The sequence below is a fragment of the Mastomys coucha genome, unplaced genomic scaffold (genome assembly GCF_008632895.1).
Source record: "Mastomys coucha isolate ucsf_1 unplaced genomic scaffold, UCSF_Mcou_1 pScaffold23, whole genome shotgun sequence".
Lineage (NCBI taxonomy): Eukaryota > Metazoa > Chordata > Mammalia > Rodentia > Muridae > Mastomys > Mastomys coucha.
The window spans coordinates 78,454,963-78,477,451 of NW_022196906.1; the positions used below are offsets into that span (position 1 = coordinate 78,454,963).

Consider the following 22,489-nt stretch of genomic DNA (forward strand, 5'->3'; position numbering starts at 1 on the left):
CTCCTCCTCTCCCACCTGTGTCTGCCCTGTTCTCCTCCTCCTCTCCCACCTGTGTCTGCCCTGTTCTCTCTCCCTGTGCTGCTCTTAAGTAGCCTATTTTTCCCTGTGCTGTTCTTGTGAAAGTTGGGCATATCAAAACTCTGACTCATTCTGTAAAATCTTCTCTGATTCGTCACCTTGTCTAACTCTCAATTAGATGTCGCCTTCAAACATGGCTGCTTCCTTTTACAAACTAACCTTGCCTTCATTTTTAGGGATTGTGATGGTTCCGTACATGCTTGGCCCAGGGAGTGGCACTGTTAGGAGGTGTGGCCTTATTGGAGTAGGTGTGTCACTGTGGGCATAGGCTTTGATACTAGCTGCCTGGAAGCCAATACTGTGCTAGCAGCCTTCAGATGAAGATGTAGAACTCTCAGCAACAAAGCCTTCCATATTCCTACTAGAATGGCCCATTAAGCCTCACTTAAAGGACTACACTGCATTCCAAATCCACATTCTGCCAAACAAAAGCATGGTCAGATGTACCACAGCAGTACCCCAGTCCCTGGTACCAACTTTTGGTCTTAGTATTTTACTGCTGTGAACAGACACCATAACCAAGGCAACCCTTATAAGGACATTTAATTGGGGTTGGCTTACAGGTTCAGAGGTTCAGTCCATTATCCAGCTAGGAACATGGCAGCATCCAGGCAGGCATGGTGCAAGAGGAGCTGAGTGTTCTACCGAAGGCTGCTAGCAGAATACTAACTTCCAGGCAGCTAGGATGGGGGTATTAAAGCCCACGCCCTCTGTGACATACCTACTCCAATAAGGCTCCAAATAGTGCCACTCCCTGGGCCAAGCATATACAAACAATCACAGGGACTAAAGGTGTGTAATAAGGGCATGACTGTATTCCAGTTGTAACATATTGTAATCCAGAGCATGTCTGCATTCTAGCAGGATCACCTAGACCTAGAAGGTCTTTTGGGTATGATCTCTTGCCAGAGCAACCATGTTGCTGGGTCAAAATTCCTCTACATCTTCCCCTTTCTGTTACAACAAACAATTGCCAGTCCCATAAACTTAACAGTCTGAATGTACTTATGAAAATCCCTTGATGCAATGATCCTTCATAACTGCAGTTCTGATTATTGGTCCTTCAGCAAATGTTTATTTTGGCATCAAGGCTTTCCAGTCTGCCAATCTGATGAACATCTGTCCTTTTTCAGCCAGTTTGTTGAGATGGCCTCATAAAGAGGGGGAGGGGATTGTCAGCTTTCTGTATCGTTTGCGTTGTTGTCTTTCTGCATCTCTTCCTTCCTTGAGTCCTGCCTTTCATGTAGAAGTTTCTCTTACTCAGATGGAACCTTTTGTCAATTTTGATGGAATCCATAGTCTTTCATCACCTGTGGAAATATAGACAAGACCTCTTTCCCAATACAACACATTTCCTGAATTCCATTCTGATGTCAAAACATCTTTAGACAGGCTGATCTAATTCAGTAGTTCTGTAATCTAGTGTTTCAGCAGATGTAGTTTCTGCCTCATTAGCATTCAAAAAATTTAAAGTTAATAAAGCATTATTCAGTCTATTTCTGGGAGTTTTAATCCCCCCTTTCTGTTTATTAAGCATCTCCTTTAATGTATGAGTAGATCTTTCTAGAACTGCTTGACCTATTGGATTGTATGTTGTACCTGTAATATATTTTATGCTATAATATGTAAAAAAAAATTTCATTTTAATGGAAGTATATGTGAGGGCTTTTCAGTCTTAATTTGTAAGGGTATCTGCATGATAGCCATCATTTCCAAAAATGTACAATTACAGAATCAGCCTTTTTACAACTCAAAGCAGAAGCCCATTGAAATCCTGACTATGTATCAGTGGTATAATGTACAAATTTTAGTTTCCCAAATTCTACAGAGTGAAACACATCCATCTGCCAAATGTAATTTCTTTGGGTATGCTCAGGGTTACTTCCAGCAGGTAGTGGAACTTGATTATGCAAAGAACAAGTAGGACTTTTTTTTTTTTTTAATAAAGAATTTCTTACAAAGTAATGGAAACATTTCTCTTTAAACCTTTCTTGTTAACATGATGTTTTTCTATGAAATTCTGAGGCTTCTATCACTTTTTTTTATTAATAATTGTTCAATCTCCTCATTTCTTTGTGCCAGTGGACCAGGCAATCCATACGAGGTTGAATATGGGTGATATCTAATAGATAATTTCTGTTTCAAATTGTCTATTGTAGTTGTATGAATAATGCAGTTAATTCTGAATTATTAGGAGAAAGTTTAGCAGTTTTTATATATAACACAACTCTATGCATATTGTGAGGCAGTAATTATATTAATAGGTTCAGAAAAATCTAATAATATCCTAAGAATTGTATATAGCTCTGATTTTTGAACCACAGCATATAGGCTTTGAATTACTTTACTTATTCCTGACTTATAGCCTGTCATTTTTGTTTTATTTCCATCAATATAAAGTGTAGGAGCTTCAGAAATTGGTGTCTCTTTTACTGTAAGGGGGGAGAATGCAATTAATTCTTTTTATGAACTGAAGTTGCTTGCTGTTTGGATATTTGTTGTTAATTTCTTCCAAATAATTGCTACAAGTCCTTTGCCAGTCTTCATTAATTACCCACAATGAGGTAATTTCAGCATTAGTATAACATACTATTATTTATCATGGGTCTGTTCCTGGTACTTGACAAAGTATTATTCTAACTTTTACAATTAGACCAGAAACCTTTTCAAGATGTTTTTAGTTTTTTACTCTGTTTATGTGCTAAGATCTATTCTAAAATATTGTCTTCTCTCAGCATAATGAGTCCATAGTGAGTAGAAGGCAAGTATTCTCGATAATGCAGTCAAGTTTGGGATCTAGGCAGCCCACATGTGTGTCCTGCAGTTTCTACTCAGCCTGAGTCAACTCTCTGCTTCTGATATTAATTGTCTAGGACTGTTTAAATCTGAATCAGACTTGTAAAGTTCGAGACAAATTACTCAACTCTTGAGTTGACCAGTTAGTATCTCCCAACAGTTTTTACAAGTCATTAATAGTATAGTTTGTAGCTGATCTCTTCTGATCTGTATCTTTTGTGGTTGAATCTTTTGTTGACTTAATTTAAATCCTAGATAGTTGATTGATTCTCCTCTCTGTATTTTTTTCAGGAGCAATCTGTAAACCCCAAATAGGTAAAATATTTTTTGCTTCATTAAATATTCTAGAGAGAATGTATTTGCATCAGAATCAGCTAACAAGATATCATTTATATAATGGTAAATTATGGGCTGAGGAAATTGTTTATGAATTATTTCTCGTGGCTGTTGTACAAAATATTGACATAGAGTTGGATTATTCAACTTTTCTGGAGGAAGAACTTTCCATTGGTTTGTTTTCACACGTTGAGGATTTTTTTTTGTTTTGTTTTTGTTTTTTTCTCTGTACAGCCCTGGCTGTCCTGGAGCTCACTCTGTAGACCAGGCTGGCCTCGAACTCAGAAATCCGCCTGCCTCTGCCTCTGCCTCCCAAGTGCTGGGATTAAAGGTGTGTGCCACCACCGCCCTGCAGGTGAGGATTGTTTTAAGTTGGTACTGTAAAAGCAAATTTTTCACTATCTTGACCTTGTAAGGGAATGAAGCGGTCTTTAAAATGGATTATTATTATTATTATTATTGTAGATCATCATTTTGGTAATAGAGAAGGTAAGGGGATTCCACTCTGTAATGGACTCATAGGTTTGATCACTTTATTTCCAGCCCTTAGATCAGACAACATATTCTAATTTCCAGATTTCTTTTAAATGACAAATACAGAAGATTCCGAGGTCTGATAGACTGTTGTATATGTGGAGCTTCCGGCTGTTCTTGTACCTGCAGCTCAAGTGCCTGTATTCTTTTTTTTTCCCCCATTCAAAGTTCATTGCTCTAATGGACTTATTCTTGTCAGTTAACCATTTTAAAGATAGGGCTGTTAGTTTCCCAGTACCTCCAGAACTTCTTGTCCTATCAAGTGAAGCTGCTCTGTCCTTGTGAGCTACTTGTGGTTATTGCCAAATCAGTGTTGCCTTCTGTAGCATGTATTAGATATTCAGTGCCTGGTTTAGTTTTCTCTAGTTGCTCTGTGGATTGCTGACAGGAATTATCTGACTCATGTTGTTGTTTGTTGCCTGGGTTATGAGTGAACCTCCTTGGGAGTTTCCTGTATTTAAAGAATTATCTCCTAGGGAGTTTCCCATTGGTAAGGGATTGCCTCACAAATCTTTTGCTGATTTGCATTAATTAGTCCAATTAGACCCTTACCACGCCTTCTACAAATCCTGAAAGACTGAGGTCTTCTAGAGCAGTCTCTAGGAATGCCTTGTCTACAGTTCATTTTCAATTGACCTTGCCGCCTATAATCAGAAAAACTGACATTTTGAAATTTAGGATTATTGGTCATTGCTTTTTCAATAGGGTCAATAGGGTCAAAATCAGGAATAGTTCAAATCCATTCATCCATGGGTGCTTGTCAACTTTTTTACAGTCTTCATTTGCATTTTAGAAGTTAAAGTTTCAATTCATACCCACCTCGCATCTGGATCTGATAGTGCCCTGTTTTATAGCATACATTAGTCTATGTAAGAAATCAGTAAAAATCTCTCCAGGGTTTTATATAGTCTTTGTGAATGACAGACCTTTCCCTTTGTTCCATCACCGTATCTTAGCCTCTTAAAGCTACTAATGTACATTGTATAATGATCGATTAAATCAAATTGCATGTTTTTGTAAATCAGCATATCGACATTCACCTAACAATTGGTCTTTCATGATATTAATACCTTTAGACCAATTACAATTTTCCATAATTGCAGCTTCTTTCTTAATTACCATGTTAGCCATTGTAATTGAGAACTAGCTTCTGACACTAGGCATTGATAAACCAATGAGAACTAGCCAATTGATAAATCTTTCCAGACTAGTTAATTTTGTGAATTTTCAGCATTTTCTGGCATTCGTTCCTGGGTAACTGGGAAAGCTGGTGAGGGTGCTCATCTTACCTAAATTTCATTAGAAGGTGGCAGTGTAGGTTCAGTAGGATGTCTTTCTTTTTTTTTTTTTTTAAAGAATTATTTATTTTATGTATAGGAGTACACTGTAGCTGTCTTCAGAAGAGGGTATTGGATCTCATGTGGTTGCTGGGAATTGAACTCAGGACTTCTGGAAGATCAGTCAGTGCTCTTAACGGCTGAGCCATCTCTCTAACCCGGGATGTCTGCCTTGATCCTCAATTTCATTGGGTACCATAGGTTCACAATAAACACTTGCTGTTCTCTTACTTCCTCTGTCTTTTGTCTCTCTAGCCTCTGTCACATCATAACTAATTTTTCTTACTGTATAGCTATTTTTCTTGTTGTACATTTATTATTTTAATCCTTTTAAAGAGGAAATAGTGTAAAGATTACAGTTGGAAGTAGGGAAGGGTTTACTCTGGTGGTCAGACTTGTAATAACTACCTAGATGGCTTTTTCAAATGATGTTTCTATCCCCTCATGTCCCATCCTTGATTTCAAGGGAGCTGAGGTCTTCCCACTTTTTAATACAGGAAGAGTCTGTCAATATAACAAAATTGTCTTTTGATGTGCCTTACTGTGATTCATTGTCTCAAAGATTCCTCCATATCTGGAGTCTCCTCAAGTATCTTTCAGCCAAACTCAAAGATTTCTCTGGAGATGATACGGGGCAGTTTTCTCTGTGGCTTTCTGTCAGATGTCTCCTGTCTTCTACCATGTTTCTGTCAGATGTCCTCTGCTTTCTGCAATGTTGGTGGGTTTTCTCCTTCTCCAATCATATTGGGTTTTTCTTGTGAGTGGCGCTAGATGTTAATGTTGCTTTTATCTCCTCAGATGATGGGATGAGAGTTGTACTGAAGCCGTGTGAATACACAGCTGGGGCCGAACCCAGAGTGGGTCTTTGTCCTAACAATCCCTAGGTCTAGGCCTGGAAGCTTCTAGTCTCTGTACAATCTAATTTTCCACGTTGACTGATTCAGTCAGCGTCTCTAGGCTTCTTACTGAATTGCTTTACTTGGCCTTTATCCTAAGTTTGGCAGTATGCGCTAATCTGGCTCCTTCTCATTCTTTGGGTCATTCTGTCTTCACTTGTGTCTAGCTTGTTTTTCTCTGCAACCTGTCTGTAAAAATGTCCTGGTAAAACTGCTACACACACACACACACACCCCACTTCCACCATCTGTGTCTAGCTTGATCTCTCTCCTTATGCTGCTCTTAAGTAACTTCTCTTTCCTGTTCTTGTGAGAGTTGGGTGTATCCTATATCTGACTCATTCTGTAAAATCTTTCTCTGATTTGTCACCTTGTCTGCCTTTCAATTAGATGTCACTTTCAAACATGGCTGCTTCCTTCTATAAACTAACCTTACCTTCCTTGTTGGGGATTAAAGGTGTATACTAAGGGTATCTGTAGTCTAGCCAGATCATACTGTAATCCAGAGCATGGCTACATTCTAGCCAGATCACATAGACCCAGAAAGTGTTTAGATGTGATTTCTTTCCAGAATAGCCATGTTGCTGGATTACAGTTCCTCTATAAATTATGTCTTCAGGCATTAAAATGTAAGAGGTGAGGCCACATGTCCTTCAAAAGGTCACTGGCACAGCCTGAGTTCCCTCTTAATGTTATTCCCACACTGGGCAGGTGCTTCAACGCAGGCTCCCAGACCTCTTTCTTGGTTCTGTTTAGCTCACACCTGGCCTTTGCTGAAGACACTGCTTCTTGTGTATCTCAGCGAGGACTGACTCTTCCCTCTTACGTTATTTACCACCTTCAGGTTTCTTTTCACCATTTAGGAACTTCATTAATTATTTTCCTCTTCATCTCATTTTTGATTTTGTCATTCCAGTGGCAATACCACCTAACCACTAGGAGTTGTGGGTTTGTGCTTCCTCCCTGCCTCCCCCATCCTCTCCTCTTCTTCCTCCCTTTTTCCCTCTTCCCTCCCCTCATTTAAAGTTTTCACACTAGTCCAGGTTGGCTAAGAAATCACTGCAAAGCTGCAGCTGGCCTCAATCTCCTGGTGATCCTCTTGCCTCAGCCACCCAAGTGGTGTTCTTATACGAATGAGCCAGTACATGCCCGAATTTATTTCTCCTTTGACAACACTGCATTGTGACATTGTCCAAGCTCATTAATCTTTGTATATTTTACTGCTTTCACCTGTACTGTGGGAACCTAGTAAGATGGTCCATGGAGTTACTGGTACCCAACAGCTGGGGTAATAGAATAAAGTCTCTGTAGGTAGGTGAAAGAGGGGGTATACACCAACCCGGAGTGGAAACTGACTATTGGCTCCTTGATAGACATCACCCCACAGGTTCTCCACAGTGGTCCTGTATATTAGATATCATTGACTTTGTTTTTATAGAGGAGGAAACTAGATCTCAGCAGCTTTCACTAAGTCACGAGGAGAATAAATAACTTAGCAGACTTCAGATGAGGCCCGTCTTAGGCTTACATGGGCACTGCCTGCATAACAAAGACTTACACATCACATCTAGGCCTCTCTTTGTTCCAGGGTCCTGTAATTATGTGCATGTGTGAGCCTGTTAACTAATCCACTCCACACATCCTTATTTCTTTCCGGATGACAGACTGCTAGATGCTCTGGATATAGACGTGGCCCTGTCCTCCTGGAATTTGAAGTCTGGACAGAAAATAGCAACCACGAGTATAATTAAGCCAATGCCTACTGCAGTAAATAACCCTTGAGTAATGTTCCAGTGCTAAGAAAGGATAAGACAGATCAGTCACGGCTCCTGAGATGTTTAGCCAAGGCTTTAGAAAGGTACCCAGAAATGTGACAGGGGGCTTCTAGCTGGAGGGGTTCACGTGTGTAGGTTCTGCTTACATAATGGACCTGAGAGATGTCTCAGTGGTGAGCTTTCGGGCCAGTGATGCTAAATGGGACAGCTCAGGTGAGCAGAGATGGGACTCAGCAGGGCCTTGTGGATGTGCACGGAGTGGGGATTAGTCCAGTGTGGTCTTTGTAAGGCTTTCTATATGTGGTTTGCTTTGTAGGACTCTGGCTGCCCTGGAACTAACTGTTGACCATGCTGGCATTGAACTCAGAGATCTGCCTGCTTCTGCCTCCCCAGTGCTGGGATTAAAAAGCCTGCTGTGGCAGGGGATTGCTTATACTCCCATTTCTGGAGGTTAGGACAGGAAGAATTTAGGGCTATCTAGCTAGTCAGTCTAGCCAATAAACTCTCAGTTCAATGAGGGACGCTAAAAAACAAGGTGGATTTGGGTGTCTTTATTTCTAGCACTTGGAGACCGAGTAAGTTGGATCTCTGTGAGTTGGAGGCCAGCTGATCTATGTGAATTCCAGACCAGCCAGGGCCACAAGGTATCAATAAAACAAATTAAAACAAAAACCAACCAACCAAACAAAAAAGCAATAAAGGAAGACATCAGATGTTGACCCCTGGCTTTCATAGACATCACACTGTCACAGTTGGATTTATAGAGTCTTTTACTTTATTTTGTTCTTGTTAGTTTATGTTGCTGGTGATTAAACCAAGCACACATGCTGGGCAAGCTGTCATTAAGCTATAACCAAGCCCTTTTAATTTACATTATATTATAGTACAAAATACAGTATTATAGTACACACGCGTGTATTCATGTGTGCTTGCATGCTAGTGTGCCCCGCCCCCCCAGAGTGTCTCTCTCTCTCTCTCTATCAAGTTTTGGGTTCTCTCAACTCTTAAGTTGTGGGTAGATATTTGGGATATCTTAATGGGAATTAGAGAAGGACAAGAGCACATAGCAGGCAAATAAATAAAGGTCCAGTCCAGAAGAACAGAGTGTCTGGAGGCTGAGGCAGGGTCATCTTAAGTTCAAGGCCAGATACACACCTAGACTGTAAAATAAAGTTGCACCTGTAAATAGAATGGTTTCTTCTATGTCATCTATGCTTCAGCTTTAGAAAGAATTGAAAGTAGATGTTCCTGTATCAGATTGTCATTTATATCTTGGGACAGTACTAAAGACTACTTCAACCCTAAACTTTGCAGTATTTGGCAAACATATCCACTAGTGAAAATGTAGTTTGTGTGCTGACACAGAAACATTAATAACTTGTAAATCATTTCCCATAAGGGGAGGCCATTTTTTAAAGTGTCAAGAATACTTTCTAAGGGGGCTCCTTATGTAGCCTAGGATGACCTTGAACTCACAATCTTTCTGGTTGTATTTTACTTCTTTTCAAGTAAAAACTTGAGTAGCAGTGTGATATGAATCGAGAGAGCTGGGGGTGGAGCTCAAAGGTGGTGCAGTTGGGCAGCATATGGGTTTGATCCCTAGCTCTGGGAAAAGCAAAAGGTCTTGTGGGGACACTTGCTATTAAACGGTCAGCAAAATTAAGATGAAAATGAGATCAGCTCTTAAGGCATTTCTATTCACTCTAGGTTCTTAACTATGAAAATCCTAATAAGCAAAAAATATTGTTTTATTACATCTGTGAAGCTGAAGTGGGTATGTTATTGTCATTATGAAAAAAGTTTATCCTAAACTGTTATGGTTTGTATCACCGAAAACTTTTAAGAGCCACAGATAGGCCTTTTAGTTAATGTCAGCTGTCAAACGACACAGCCTCGGGGGATTGCTTCAATCAGATAGGCCTCCAGGCAGCTTGAGGGGCTATTTTCTTGAGTTAACTGTTGTGGAAGGCTGAGTAGATGATCCTGGCTTGTATAAGGAAGCCAAGGAGCAAGTTAGTAAGCAGCGTTTTAACCTGTACGATTAAATAAACATTTTCCTCCCTAAGTTGCTTTTGGTCATGGTGTGTATGTGGCGGGAAATGTTAAAAAGGAGCCAGCACATTCCGGCACTACACTTCTACACTCCTGCCAGCAACTCTCTGGGGAATGGCCGACCTGTTTTTATCTCATGGAGACTCTCTAGCCTGGAGCTCCCGAAACATCTCCACCCAGCTCGCTAAGTTCCTACTGGCGTTACCACACCATTACCATGCTTCAAATCTCCCATGGCCTTTGTGGTGAACCTCAGGCAAACCCACACTTTGCCGCCATACCTTTCTCTCTTGAGCCCAGACGGGCCTCTCCATGTGAAGGAAGACACAACACAAACGTAGTTTTGAAACAACAGTAACTCAATCGCTGGGCTGGGCGCAACAAGTAGAATCCTAACGGAAGCCTTATTAAGTCTAACTCCTCCCGTGGTGACTACTGATGGATCCGCCATTGAAACTGGGAGACACTTGTAGCTACATCTCGTTCTCACCCTATCCCCATCCAAAAAGACCTACTTCTCTCCTGCTTCCCTCTCTTCCCCTCTCCACCCGGAACTTCTGCCTACTCGTCCAGTGATTGGCTCCTTTATTCATTAGGTGATTGGTCCACTAGAAGTCACCCAAGTATGACTCACTCCCTGTCCGCAGCCCCTCCCAGGATGAGCGGAGTTATCATCATCACACTTACAGCACCTGGCCCATCCACAACTTATTTATCACAGCAACAGTAAAGCAAAATAGAACAGTAGGGTAGAGAAAGATTTAAGGAAGGTAACAGCTGTAGCCTGAAGAGAAATACTGTATGAAGTAATTCTGGTCATTTGGTGTGACCTTAGTCTTTGACATGGCTGATATAATGGTGCTTTCTGAGTGAGTTCTTTTTTCTAAAATTTAATTAATTTATTTTTATGTATATTTGATGGTTTTTCTGAACATGTGTCTGTGTGAGGGTGCCAGATACCCTGTAATAGGAGTTCCAGGCAGTTGTGAGCCAGCTGGGAACCTGAGTCCTCTGGAAGAGCAGCCAGTGCTCTTAACCACTGAGCCATCTTTCCGGCCCCTGAATGAATTCTTATTGTCTCCAGAAACAAGGGTATGAATAGGGCATTATTCTGGGTGCAGGGGGAAGCAAGGTGTTCTGACGGGGCTGCCAAGGCCCTGAAGCTTGGGTATGTACAATATTGAAGCCATCAGAGAGACACCCGAGGCCAGGCAGGAGAATGCCAGAGGTCAGACTGAGAGAACAGTGTCGAAGGCTTAAAGATGGCGAGGTGAGAGCTCACTGAGGAGTCTGGTGGGCTAAGGAAGAGGAGGAAAGGGTGAGTGACCCTTTCATGGTCAAGTCTGAAGCCAACAGCAGCTGTTATGACCCATGCTGGCTACCTTGACGGTGCCTTACATTAGGTGACTTTAAAGAGCTTGGAGGTTAGAGGGACAATGGCCAGAGATGGGTCAGGAGTTGGAGGTAGATAAAATGCTAAGGTAAGGACTGGACTGTTTATCAGGAGTTTCTCGTGAAGCCTGTCTGTGCTCTGACTGCTGTTGGAGAGGAGTTGGCCTAAAGTTCCGGTGATTGTGGGCCTTGGCCAGCATATAGTTTGTTCAAAGCTTCAAAGTCATGCATATTCTTAATTTGCAACATTAGGAATTCTGTTCGAAAAAGCTTTTGATGACCTTGAGAGGTCCATGAACAAACCTGGATCTAATAATCGACAGCTAGGTTTCCCTCTGCATTTAGGGCTTACAAAATATGTTCTTTGAACATCATTTTTTCAGTAATATTTGGTGAAGATGCTGCCCTTGGCAGAGTCTTCCAGTGCACTCTTGGTTTACAAGGCACTATTTTAAGTTCCTTCTCTGTACTGCTCCCAGCACCAATGGTTGTTCCTGCATACCAGAGTTTATCTTTAGCCTCTGTTACTGTTTCATGGACTATGGCCATTTGCTGCTGTCATTAGTTTAAACATAGGCCACGTGCGTTCTTTTTATCTTCGGTTCATAACACCTGGCTAGGGTGCTCTCCTCAAACACTGTCTGGCTCCCTCTCGCTCCTTTTCTACTGAAAGGTAGCTTTTGTCTGCAGACACTTCACCATTTGGTCGTTTCTCTCCATTTGCTTACTTTTCTAGACATTGTTTAGCAATTAGGGTTTACCTCTTCCACCCACCTGTGGAGGCTTACTGCGTTTGCAGCTTTTATAGCTCTAAGATTTCTGCAAACCATTAGGTAAATTCCTGTGATAGATTCTAGACCTTTCTTCCTACCTTGTCCTTTATTTTGTTTTTAAAACCATGTTATAACAACTGTTAAGAAACTGGTAATTTTTTTCCCATATGTTACAAGTTTTGATACAATGTAACTTTACTTTTCACAGGGCAAACTCAGAAAATGAACCTCTTCCAGTCAATAACAAGTGCCTTGGATAACTCATTGGCCAGAGACCCCACTGCAGGTAAACTTAATGGACGTGTCTCCTTCCCCTACCTGCTTCCCTCCCCTTAGGTTGTCCCCATTTTCAATGTCAAATTTTATTCCTCTCTTTCTCCTCATCTTCCTTCCCTTAAGATTTGTTTCAATCCTATGATAACCTCTCTGTGCTCCCCCGCCCCCAAATGCACACACATACACCTAGGTTCTATATATGAGAGAAAACAGGCGGTATTTATTTTATCTTTCTGAGTCTGATTTATTTTAACCAATGTAATGATTTCTGGTTCTACCCATTTTACTGCCAGTTTCATGGTTCTCTCAACTCTTAAGTTGTGGGTAGATATTTGGGATGTTTTAATGGGAATTAGAGAAGGACAAGAGCTCATAGCAGGCAAATAGAGGGCAAATCCTTCCAGAATTGGACATCTAAGCAGATCATCAAAGCAAAAGGATCTACTTGCAGTATCAGCCCATGCTTCTCCCACTCATTTCTGATACATTGTGTATATCTTCGCTAACTTGCCCTTGGCCCCCTTATTATATGTTGCTTTCTGATTGACACCTGCTGGCTACTCCCATTAGCTTAGTATATAGAAAAAACCTAGGAAATGCCACTTTGTTTAGATATTTAACCATAGCATAAAGACTAGGTTTGCATATGTTTTGGATGTTTTTACATTGAACTTGTTAATATTTTTTGGAAATGATAATTTTAGTATTTTTGTTTTTAAAATCAATTTTTAAGTTGCCATACAGAACTGTGGACTTTACTATGACACTGTCACATGTAGGTGTCATAGTTTGTTCTGATGTATCACCTTCCCCTCACCCACTTTCTTACCCTTAGGTTGTCCCTGTTCTGCTTTCAATGTTAAATTTTATTCCTCTCTTTTTCCTCTTCTTCCTTCCCTTAGGATCCATTTCAATCCTCTCATGATAATGCACATGCACACTCTCACACATGCCTAGGTTCTAGATATGAGAGAAAGCAGGCGGTATTTATTTTATCTTTCTGAGTCTGCTTTATTTTAACCAATGTTTCTGGTTTCAGCCATTTTCCTGCCAATGTCATGATTTCATTTTTTCTTGTGGTTGAAAAAAAGTTTGCTAGTGCACATGTAGCATATCTTTGAAAGAATTTTACAAGTAATTTAATTTTTAAAATTTATTTTATTTTTAGTTGTCCGTATGTTATCTATGGTGGGCATGTACATTTGAGTACAAGTTTTCATGGAGGCTAGAGATGCTAGAGGTGTCATATTGCCCTGGAACTAGAGTTCCAGGAAGTTGTTAGCCACCTTCTGTGGGTGCTGGGAATCAAACTTGATTCCCATGCAAGGTCAGTGTACACTCATAACTGCTGAGCCTCTTGATCTTGCTGCGTGCTTAAAGTTTGGTTGACTTTGTATTCACATACATAATTATGTGTGCGTGTATATATTTATGTGTGTGTGTGTGTATATATATGTATGTATGTATACACATATATGTATTATACATACACAGGATTTTGTGTATATATTTACATATATGTGTATGATATATGCAAACAGATATTATGTATATATATGTGTGTGTGTATTTTGTGTATGTATACCATTTTTGTATTACACAAGCATGAGTATATATGTATATGCATAATTTCAAGTCTAAATATTTAAGCTTCTTATTTTCATGACTTAAAATTTGGGGACTACTAAATATATTCTTTGAACAATCCTTTTTCAGTAATATTTGGTGAAGATGTTGCCTTTGGTGGAGTCTTCCGATGCACTGTTGGTTTACGAGACAAATATGGTAAGTTATTAGCTATGTAAACAGCATTCAGTAGAATATTTACTGAAGGATCCTGACAATTTAAGACATGTATGCAACCTTGCTGTATTATCGTTTGGTTGGGTTCCTTTTATTTTGGTAACATCCTGCAGAGTTCTGTGGCCTAGGTTTCTCCAAATCTGTTCTAGCTGGAATCTTCTAATGTAATTTATAGTATATGTATGACAAATTGCAAACCGCCAAAACAGTTCACAACATAGATTGTCACATCATTCGTCTATCCAAGGACCTCTTCCTCTTGCCATCACCATAGTCAAGCTCAGTCCTGTTGTCCTCTTAACTCAAGATTCTGCCCACTCATCTGTCTTAGTGAGAGTGGATATTTTGTTGCTGTTGGTGATTGTGGTGGTCTGAATATGCCTGGCCCTGGGAGGGGCACTACTAGGAGGTGTGGCCTTGTTGGAGGTAGTGTGCCACTGTAGAGGTGGGCTCAGAGACCCTCCTCCCAGCTGCCTGGGAGACAGTCAGGCCTCTCCTGGCTGCAGTTAGATCAAGATGTAGACCTCTTAGCTTCTCCAGCACCCTGTCTGCCTGGATGCTGCCATGCTTCCCAGCATGGTGACAATGAGCTGAACCTCTGAACCTGTTAAGGTACCCCTAATTAAATGCTGCCCTTTATAAGAGTTGCCTTGGTCATGGTGTCTCTTCACGATAGTGGGAACTCTAACTAAGACATTGGTGGAGATTTAGTTTGTATTGCAGCATTGGTTTACATGGTTGTGAAGGTCTGTCCAGTTTGTGGGGAAGCTCAGACAGGATTCCTATGGTTCAGCCTTGAAGCCAAATTTAGTTTCCCTTGGGAAACCTCAGACTTAAAACCTGGGGATGACCAGAAAAAGCTCATTCTGTACTGTGAAGTGTCCTCTGCTTAGAGGACTCAGAGCCACAGACTTAAAAGTTCTTCATAGCTAGTGGGCATCTCTGAAGCAGTGTCTAGAGCTGTGTTTGAGAAAATGTAACTGCACTGTGGCCTGGCCAAGGTGACACCGAAGTCCACCAGCTGTAGCCCCTTCTCTGAGTCTTTGCTCACAGCCAATTTGTGGCTCTTGCACATCACATGTTTCCTTTCTACATGCTGATTTCATTGCCTTTTCATTCAGAGGCAGAGCCATCCGAGCTTGTCTTGATTCTAAGGATGCTCTGCCTTCTGACTTGCTAATGAATGTGTTTCTTCTTTTACTGTTAGTCATGCCTTTCTGGTGCCCTGTGCTTTATTTCTTCATTTACTCTTGCCTAATCTCAAAGCAGGTACATTCAGGCTTAGGAGAAGTGCATATCAGTCGTCTGCCCGTGGCCTCTGCCCCGGAGTGCTCAGGTGTGTTCTGAATGGGCAGTGAGGGCGGTTAAGCGCTTTAACAAAATCCTTGTGTTTTCTCTATTGCACCATTCTTGCGGTTGGCATATCGTGTTCCGTGAGGTGTACTGAGAACAGTCAGCATGCTCTTTTTTCCTACCCACTGATAGCAGGGTTCCAGCCCTCGGCTTCCTCCTGGCTGTGTGTTCTGTGAGCCTTTGAGAGGCGGAAGAAGTTGGTTAAAAGGCTGTCTTCTGTACTGCAGACTCTTAGCCACTTTTTAAATCTTTAGGAAAAGAAAAAAAAAAAGAAACCTTTTATACATTTGATTTCAGAGAGATGAGTGTACATTGTATACTCTTTCAGGAAGTATAGAGGAGAGTGTAAACATTGCTCGGGTATTCCCAGAGGTAATCACCGGCATATCTGAATACTTGTACCCCTGGAGCATAGCTAAATAGGTTTGTATATATGAATATTTAAAAGGCGGAGTTAGGCTTTTTTACAGCTTGGTGTTCCCTCTGTGTGGAGCAGCTGTGTGCTGCTGAGGGCAGTCCCTTCTTAGCTGCCTCAGTGGGATGTATTTAAGCTGGTGAGAGTTTTCTGGCTCTTCCCACAAGGTCACATGTGTGATTCTTTACCGAATCCATTCTGTCTGGGGCATTTCATCCATGTTTTCTCCTGTTGACATACTAGCAGTGTCTGACTTTCTTCTTCTAATTTATACCTCTACCCTGAGCTTGAGAGTCATCGATTCACTATTCTACCCCAAATCTTCACGTTAGAGTCCCACGGTATGCTGATTGTCAGCTTTCACCGAACTATGCAGATATGTGTGCGAGACCTGGGATCTGAGGACCTTAAAGAATGGGGCAGGTCACAGTCTGATGCTGTCGCCAGTCTTACTTTAGTTTCAGTGTACTTTCATACACGAATGTAACAAAGAAAGTGATGATCTAACAAAGGTTGTTTGAGGTCAGAAAATCATGATCAGTAAAACATGTAAATAAGCATCAGTAAGCACATAACTAGATATTAACAGGCATTTCTCAGAACTTTCTCAGGACAGACAGATTTAAATTCAGTTGCCTGGTGCATTCTATAGACTGTATCTGGGGAAGCATGAGAGGGAGGCAGAAGGCCAGATCCTCATTCAGGGTCTTTCATCCGTACATCTTTAGCTCCAGCATTGTGTCAGAGTAACTCAGAGCACCATCAGTACATCTTTAGCTTCAGCATTGTGTCAGAGTAACTCAGAGCACCATCAGTCCATCTTTAGCTCCAGCATGTGTCAGAGTAACTCAGAGCATCATCAGTACATCTTTAGCTTCAGCATTGTGTCAGAGTAACTCAGAGCATCATCAGTCCATCTTTAGCTCCAGCATTGTGCCAGAGTAACTCAGAGCACCAGTGTGCAAAGGTGCTGTGAGGGGTCTGCGTTCGATCTCAGAAGATCTCAATCTGACGGAGATGGACAGTTAAGTTACTGCTCTGTGACCAAGTTCTGTTTTCAGAACTAATGGGTACTGTGGATGCTGGAGAGAGTATGTATAAAAATAAGTTTCTCTTACACTTACAGACATATTTCTGATTCATGATACAAAAAAGAAGAGAAGAAAAAGAAAGGAACAAACCCACAAAAATCAAATAAACACTTAAAAAAAATAATCTCTGCTCTTCTGACTGTACTTCAGGAATTTTTCAGTTTCACATAAATATGTCTGCTTACCATTATTTTGCGAAGTTAAAATAATTTATACAAACTAAAAAAAACTAATAATCTAGTTGAAGACACTTTTTTTTTTTTATGCTGAACTGACTCTGTTGGTTCTCGACAGCTCGACATAAGCTAGAGTCCTCTGAGAAGAGGTAACCTTGACTCAGAAGAAGCCCCATCAGACTGGCCTGTGGACACACCCGTGGGACCTTTTGTTGATTAGTGATTTATGTGGAAGGGCAAGCCACTAGTCAGCTTTCCTCCATGGTCTGCCTGCATCTCAGGTCTAGCCTTGAGTCCCCGCCTTGACTTCCGGGTCGTGCAGACATTAAGCTGTAAGGTGAAATAACCCCTTCCTTTCCAAGTTACTTTTGTTCATAGTGTTTTATCTCAGCAATAGAAAGCGGACGGAGATCCCAGGTTTCCTGTTCTGGGAAGCCTCGTGTCTATGGTGCAGGGAGGCTCATGGCCAGTAGGTGGCAGCCTGTGCTTTTCAATGAGCGCTGAGCATTGCGCTGGTGTGGAACTGTGGCTCAGGCTTTTGCCTCTATCAGGAGGTAAAGACTGAAGGTTTGCATGCTTGCTGATGTAGTACTGGAAAGCTGGACGCTGGTTTGCATTACCGTGAAGGGGCTGCATGATTAGAGGCCATGCTAAACCGGAAGCTGCAGGGCTGTTTTGTACTCAGATGGTCAGGATGAACGGGAAATAAAAAGCATCAAACTGTTTCTCTTTTCCCTTTCATAGAACAGGGGTCCTTTCCTAGAACACACTGAATGTCTTGGAAATGAAAAGCAATAGAATGATATGTCCCTAGCAACTCATTGTGTACTAAATGGTGGCTTTAAACGTGGTGGGCGCTGAGATCTGTCTAAGAGCAGCGTCGAATGGAGGTAGCAGACTTCCAGGGAAGCTGAGGTTGAGAGAATAGTTTACTTTACTTGGTTTGTGGGGAACATGTACTCTTCTGTTGAAGGTCACATACATATGCAACAGTCTCCTTTGACCCTGTGTGCGTCAAAGGAGTATGCCTTCCATGAGACTGCTGTATACCTTTATAATTTTTTTCCTTTAAAAATATATTTGTTAAGTTAGCACACAAAATAACAGATTTCTTTTCTTTTCTTTTTTCTTTTTGGTTAATGGCAGCATTTTCATACGATTCTGTTCATCTTCCCTACTTTTTCTGGCCTCTCTCATTTCCCTTCCCTTGTTCCTGCTTGAACCCTGCCCTCACCAGAATTCTCACTTCCACTTTCATAACCCCTGTGTCTTCTATTACCCTCCCCACCCATCCCAGACCACCCCCAACCCCCACCCCTCATGGCCCACTTTTCAGTTTTCTGTTTTCTGGTCTGTACCCACATAAACACAAATAACTCCTAAAGCTACGATCTGCACGGTACCATTCCGCACTGCTATAAATATTGCTGGGCTGAGCTTCTTAGACTCTCTTTGGCCCATTTCCTGCAGGAAACTTAGGTGAGAAAGAGAACTTGAAGGAGTCTCCTGCCCGGCCGGACATCTGCCTTTTCTCAGGCGCCGGGGATTTTCCATTACTACATCCATTCCTTCATACATGTGTGGCTGCCATAGCAGCTTGGGAGAGCTAATATAACCGCCTAGCTGTTTTCCTCTAAACACCAGTGGAATTGTATAACCAGATACTTTAGGATGCTGAAGTTGGGAGGGAGAAGGAGGACGATTGTGAGGCGAGAGAGAAGATTCTTCTGCGACCTGCCTGTGTTTGCGGGTTGACTTTTGGCATCTGTCCTCACTGGTAGGGTTGAGACGGAAGGCCAGGAGACCCCATGGACTCTTCTCCACACTTTGAGGCCATCTTTTGTGATTTCTTCTGCTCTCTCTCACACATTGCTCCCTGAATACCTTAGGCACTGTTGAATATTATTTTAAGAAGTGTCTTTTTCAGGTTAGTTTCAAACCTGAGGGGCATATTGCATAGCTTTTTGACAGGTCTCAAACTTCTCTGAATAATGATATTAATATCGTCGACATAGCAAATGGCTTTCTGTTATACATTCCTACTGCCGAAGGCTTGTCTGACTGATAGCCTTGCTTTTGGACTTAGTGTCAGGTTTGCACGGAAGGACAGTGGTCGGTGAGATGAGGGTTTGGTGTCTAGAAGACTGAAGCTCGTTTTTGCTAAAGAAAACACCTTATAAAAACATGAGTCCTTTGGAGAAATGGAATATATAATTTGTTTGTTCTATTGAACTGTGCTTGTGTTTTATCAATTTCTTAACACTTTTGTTCAATTGATGGAATTAACCTCAGAAATGAGATGGAATCTTGTTAATCCATACTTCATTTATATTGACCTGCTTATTCGCTTTGTTGATTTTTTTTAAATCAATTTTTATCACAAATGACTACTTTGGAATCTACTAAAATTCAAGTTGTCAGAAGTAGCCACTGTATTTTAATTTCTCAAAGATTAAGTGAGTATTCTCTTAATGGTACTTCTGAACAATGGTTCAACAAACAGCATTTAAGAGGATGAGCTTTTTAATGTTTTATAGGGTATCAGAGTTGGAGAGAAAGGAAGGCTGTGTGTAGTCCAGAGATTCTTGGCTCAATAGTAATGAGGCTGAGAAGCCTTGATCTAGACAGATCATCTCTCACGAAAAGCCACAGAAATGGAAGTTCTGAGAGCTTAGCCATCCTGAGTGCCCAGTGGCAAGCAGACCAACACTTCCTTTCTATAAAGAAGTTAGAAATATAGAGTTTTTCGCCCAGAGTGATGTCATACACCTTTAATCCCAGAAGGCAGAGTAGAGAGGCAGGCAGATCCTTACGAGTTTGAGGCCAGCCAAGGTTATACAGTGGGACACCCTCCCTCAGCCATCCTCTCTCTCCCCCCACCCCCTTCTCTGTCTCTGTCTCTGTCTCTCTGTATCTCTGTCTCTGTCTCTGTCTCTCTCTCTCTCTCTGTCTCTCTCTCACACATACACACACACACACACACACACACACACACACACACACACGGGTAAGAGAGAGAAAAAAAATATAAAGAGTTCTGGAGCTAGAGAACTGATATGGATGTATGTGAGCTTAGTTGACAGAGTGCTTGCCTAAATGCAGGAAGCCCTGAATTCAGTCCCCAAAACTTGACAAACCCATCCCAGCACTGGAGGCAGAGACAGGAGGATCAAGAGTTTAAAGCTGCTTGATGAGTTTGAGGCCAACCTGGTATATAACATGAGCTCATGAGCTCCTGTGTTAAAACAAACCTAAACAAAACTGAAAGAAAGAAAGACTAAGAAAAGAAAGGAGGAATTCTAATTTAGCTAAGCTTAAAGTTTACGAGTTATCTGCGGAGTAAGGACCAGCTCAGAGAAGTTCATCTTAAAACGTCTGAGAGCTATGCTTTTCTCCCCCGCAGGTTCTCCTAGTGCATGAAGTCATCTTGCTGGCAGCTGGTATTTTCCCCCTCCTTAATTGATTAAACACTAAATGTTAGAGCTGCCGACAGGTGTTCTCTTTTGACATTTTAAGCATCACACAGAATATGATGCCCTTAAGCCAGTTGTTCTCAGCCTTCTTTGACGGTGGCATGGTTTTAAACTTTTCAGATGTGAGTGTGAACAGGAGCCTAGGAGATAGACTGAGATCAGCATGACCGCAGTGATTGTCCACAGCACAACACTGACTCTTAGGCCTTTTTAAACTTGGCCATTTAGAAGTAGAAAATTGAGGCTTTGTATTTTATGAAAAGCCGGATGTTAAACGGTAAAAGGTCTTTTACATTTTCAAGTATGCCTGTGACGATGCTACATGTCCGTTGAGGGTTGGATTTGTTACAGTAACCTCCCAGACCTGGACCCTGAGCCTCTGCATGTCTGTCTTCATGCTGACGCCTTTTAATAGATGGAACTCTTGTTTGTTACTTTGTAGTATAGTATGCTATAAATATTTTTGATTATTAAACTTTTTAAAAAACTTTTTATGTGTTCAGAGTTATTTGACTCAATTCTAGTCTTTGGTGTAAAACCTTTCCAGTTTATTGCCCACCTTAGCTATAGATCACTGGGGAACATGTGATGTGGTTCCTTTAGTGGAGAGTAAATATAAGGCTTTACATATTGGAGAAAGCTGGGGATCGAGCTTAGTGTTAGACATCTACCTAGGAAGAGTGAGGCCCTGGGATGAATTAACAGTACACAGACAAACAAGAGCAGATGATTAAAAACAGCACAAATACATTACTTTCTTTTTCTTTTTTGTTTTAAAAACAAGGTCTCACTATGTAGACTTGACTGGCCTGGAATGCCCTATGGAGACCAGGCTAGCCTTAAACTCATGGAGACCCTCCTGCCTCTGCCTCCTGAGTGCTGGTATTAAAGACTTACCCCACTATGCCTGGCAGTATTTTAAGAGAGATTTAACATAAAATAACACTCACCCAAAAGATGAATTCTATTCATCTTAATAGTTTAGAACCACTAGGTGGAATGCCACATGACTGCTGCCATTCCTAGGTGTGGCTGACCTGTATGTGAAGACTAGAAAGTGGTGGTCTTAGCTACTCCTTGATATTTTGCACTTTACTTCAGCTGTAGTAATTGTATATCTACAGCCACAAGAGCCCCTCTAGAAGGGACTCCCATTTAGAAATGGGAATATGACCATTTTGAGACACTTGTAGTTTGTGAATTTAACACACTTTAAAAAAACAGTGAGGAGGTAAGAGAGATGGCTCACTGGGTAAGAGCACTTGCTGCTCTTTCAGAGGACCCAGGTTCGGTTGCCAGCACCCAACAATGGATGGCTCACAACTGCTTGTAACTCAAGCTCCAGGGAATCTGATATCCTCTTCTGGCCTGTGAGGATACTCAACGCACATCTGGAAAACACACACTTACATTTTTTTTTTAAGTACATTTTTGGTTTATTCTTCATCCTTTTGATGTTCACGCCATGATCTTGGCCATGCTTGGGAGAATTCAGCACTCAGTTTTCTGGGACTCCTCCATTCAGCTGTTCACGATTGTTTGTGTATCTTACCATTATCATCTTCCTCCTTTTCAAAGAAAAACTATGGGTGTTGAAGGATTAAAAACAGACTTGTGGTCACCGCTGACTTGGAGATTCAAAGATCAGCTTAGGGGATTATCAATTTAATGATTTATTAAATTTCTTAAAATTAAAAACCATCAGGCAATAAAGGAGTGTGATTAACAATAGCACATTTAGACTTCTGGATTATGAGGGTGAAGAGGCTGGATACGAAGACTGTGTGTGTGTGTGTGTGTGTGTGTGTGTGTGTGTGTGTGTATGGAATGGTTCAGATTAGCCTCCAGCATCTATGACTGCCTGGATTCTCCCATCCTCATTTGTTCAACTTGAAACAAATGGCATCATCTGCTGAGTTCTTTCAAAGATAGT

General features: G+C 41.3%; 1 protein-coding gene across 2 annotated transcripts in view; it reads left to right on the forward strand.

The window, feature by feature from the left end:
- The window catches only part of Bckdhb (branched chain keto acid dehydrogenase E1 subunit beta), a 185,470-nt gene that overhangs the window by 5,015 nt on the left and 157,966 nt on the right, over positions 1-22,489 (forward strand). For both annotated transcript variants that reach the window (XM_031346342.1, XM_031346343.1), the window contains exons 2-3: positions 12,178-12,255; positions 13,962-14,030. In XM_031346342.1, the coding sequence (XP_031202202.1) occupies positions 12,178-12,255; positions 13,962-14,030 (147 nt within the window). The remainder of the gene's footprint in view (positions 1-12,177; positions 12,256-13,961; positions 14,031-22,489) is intronic.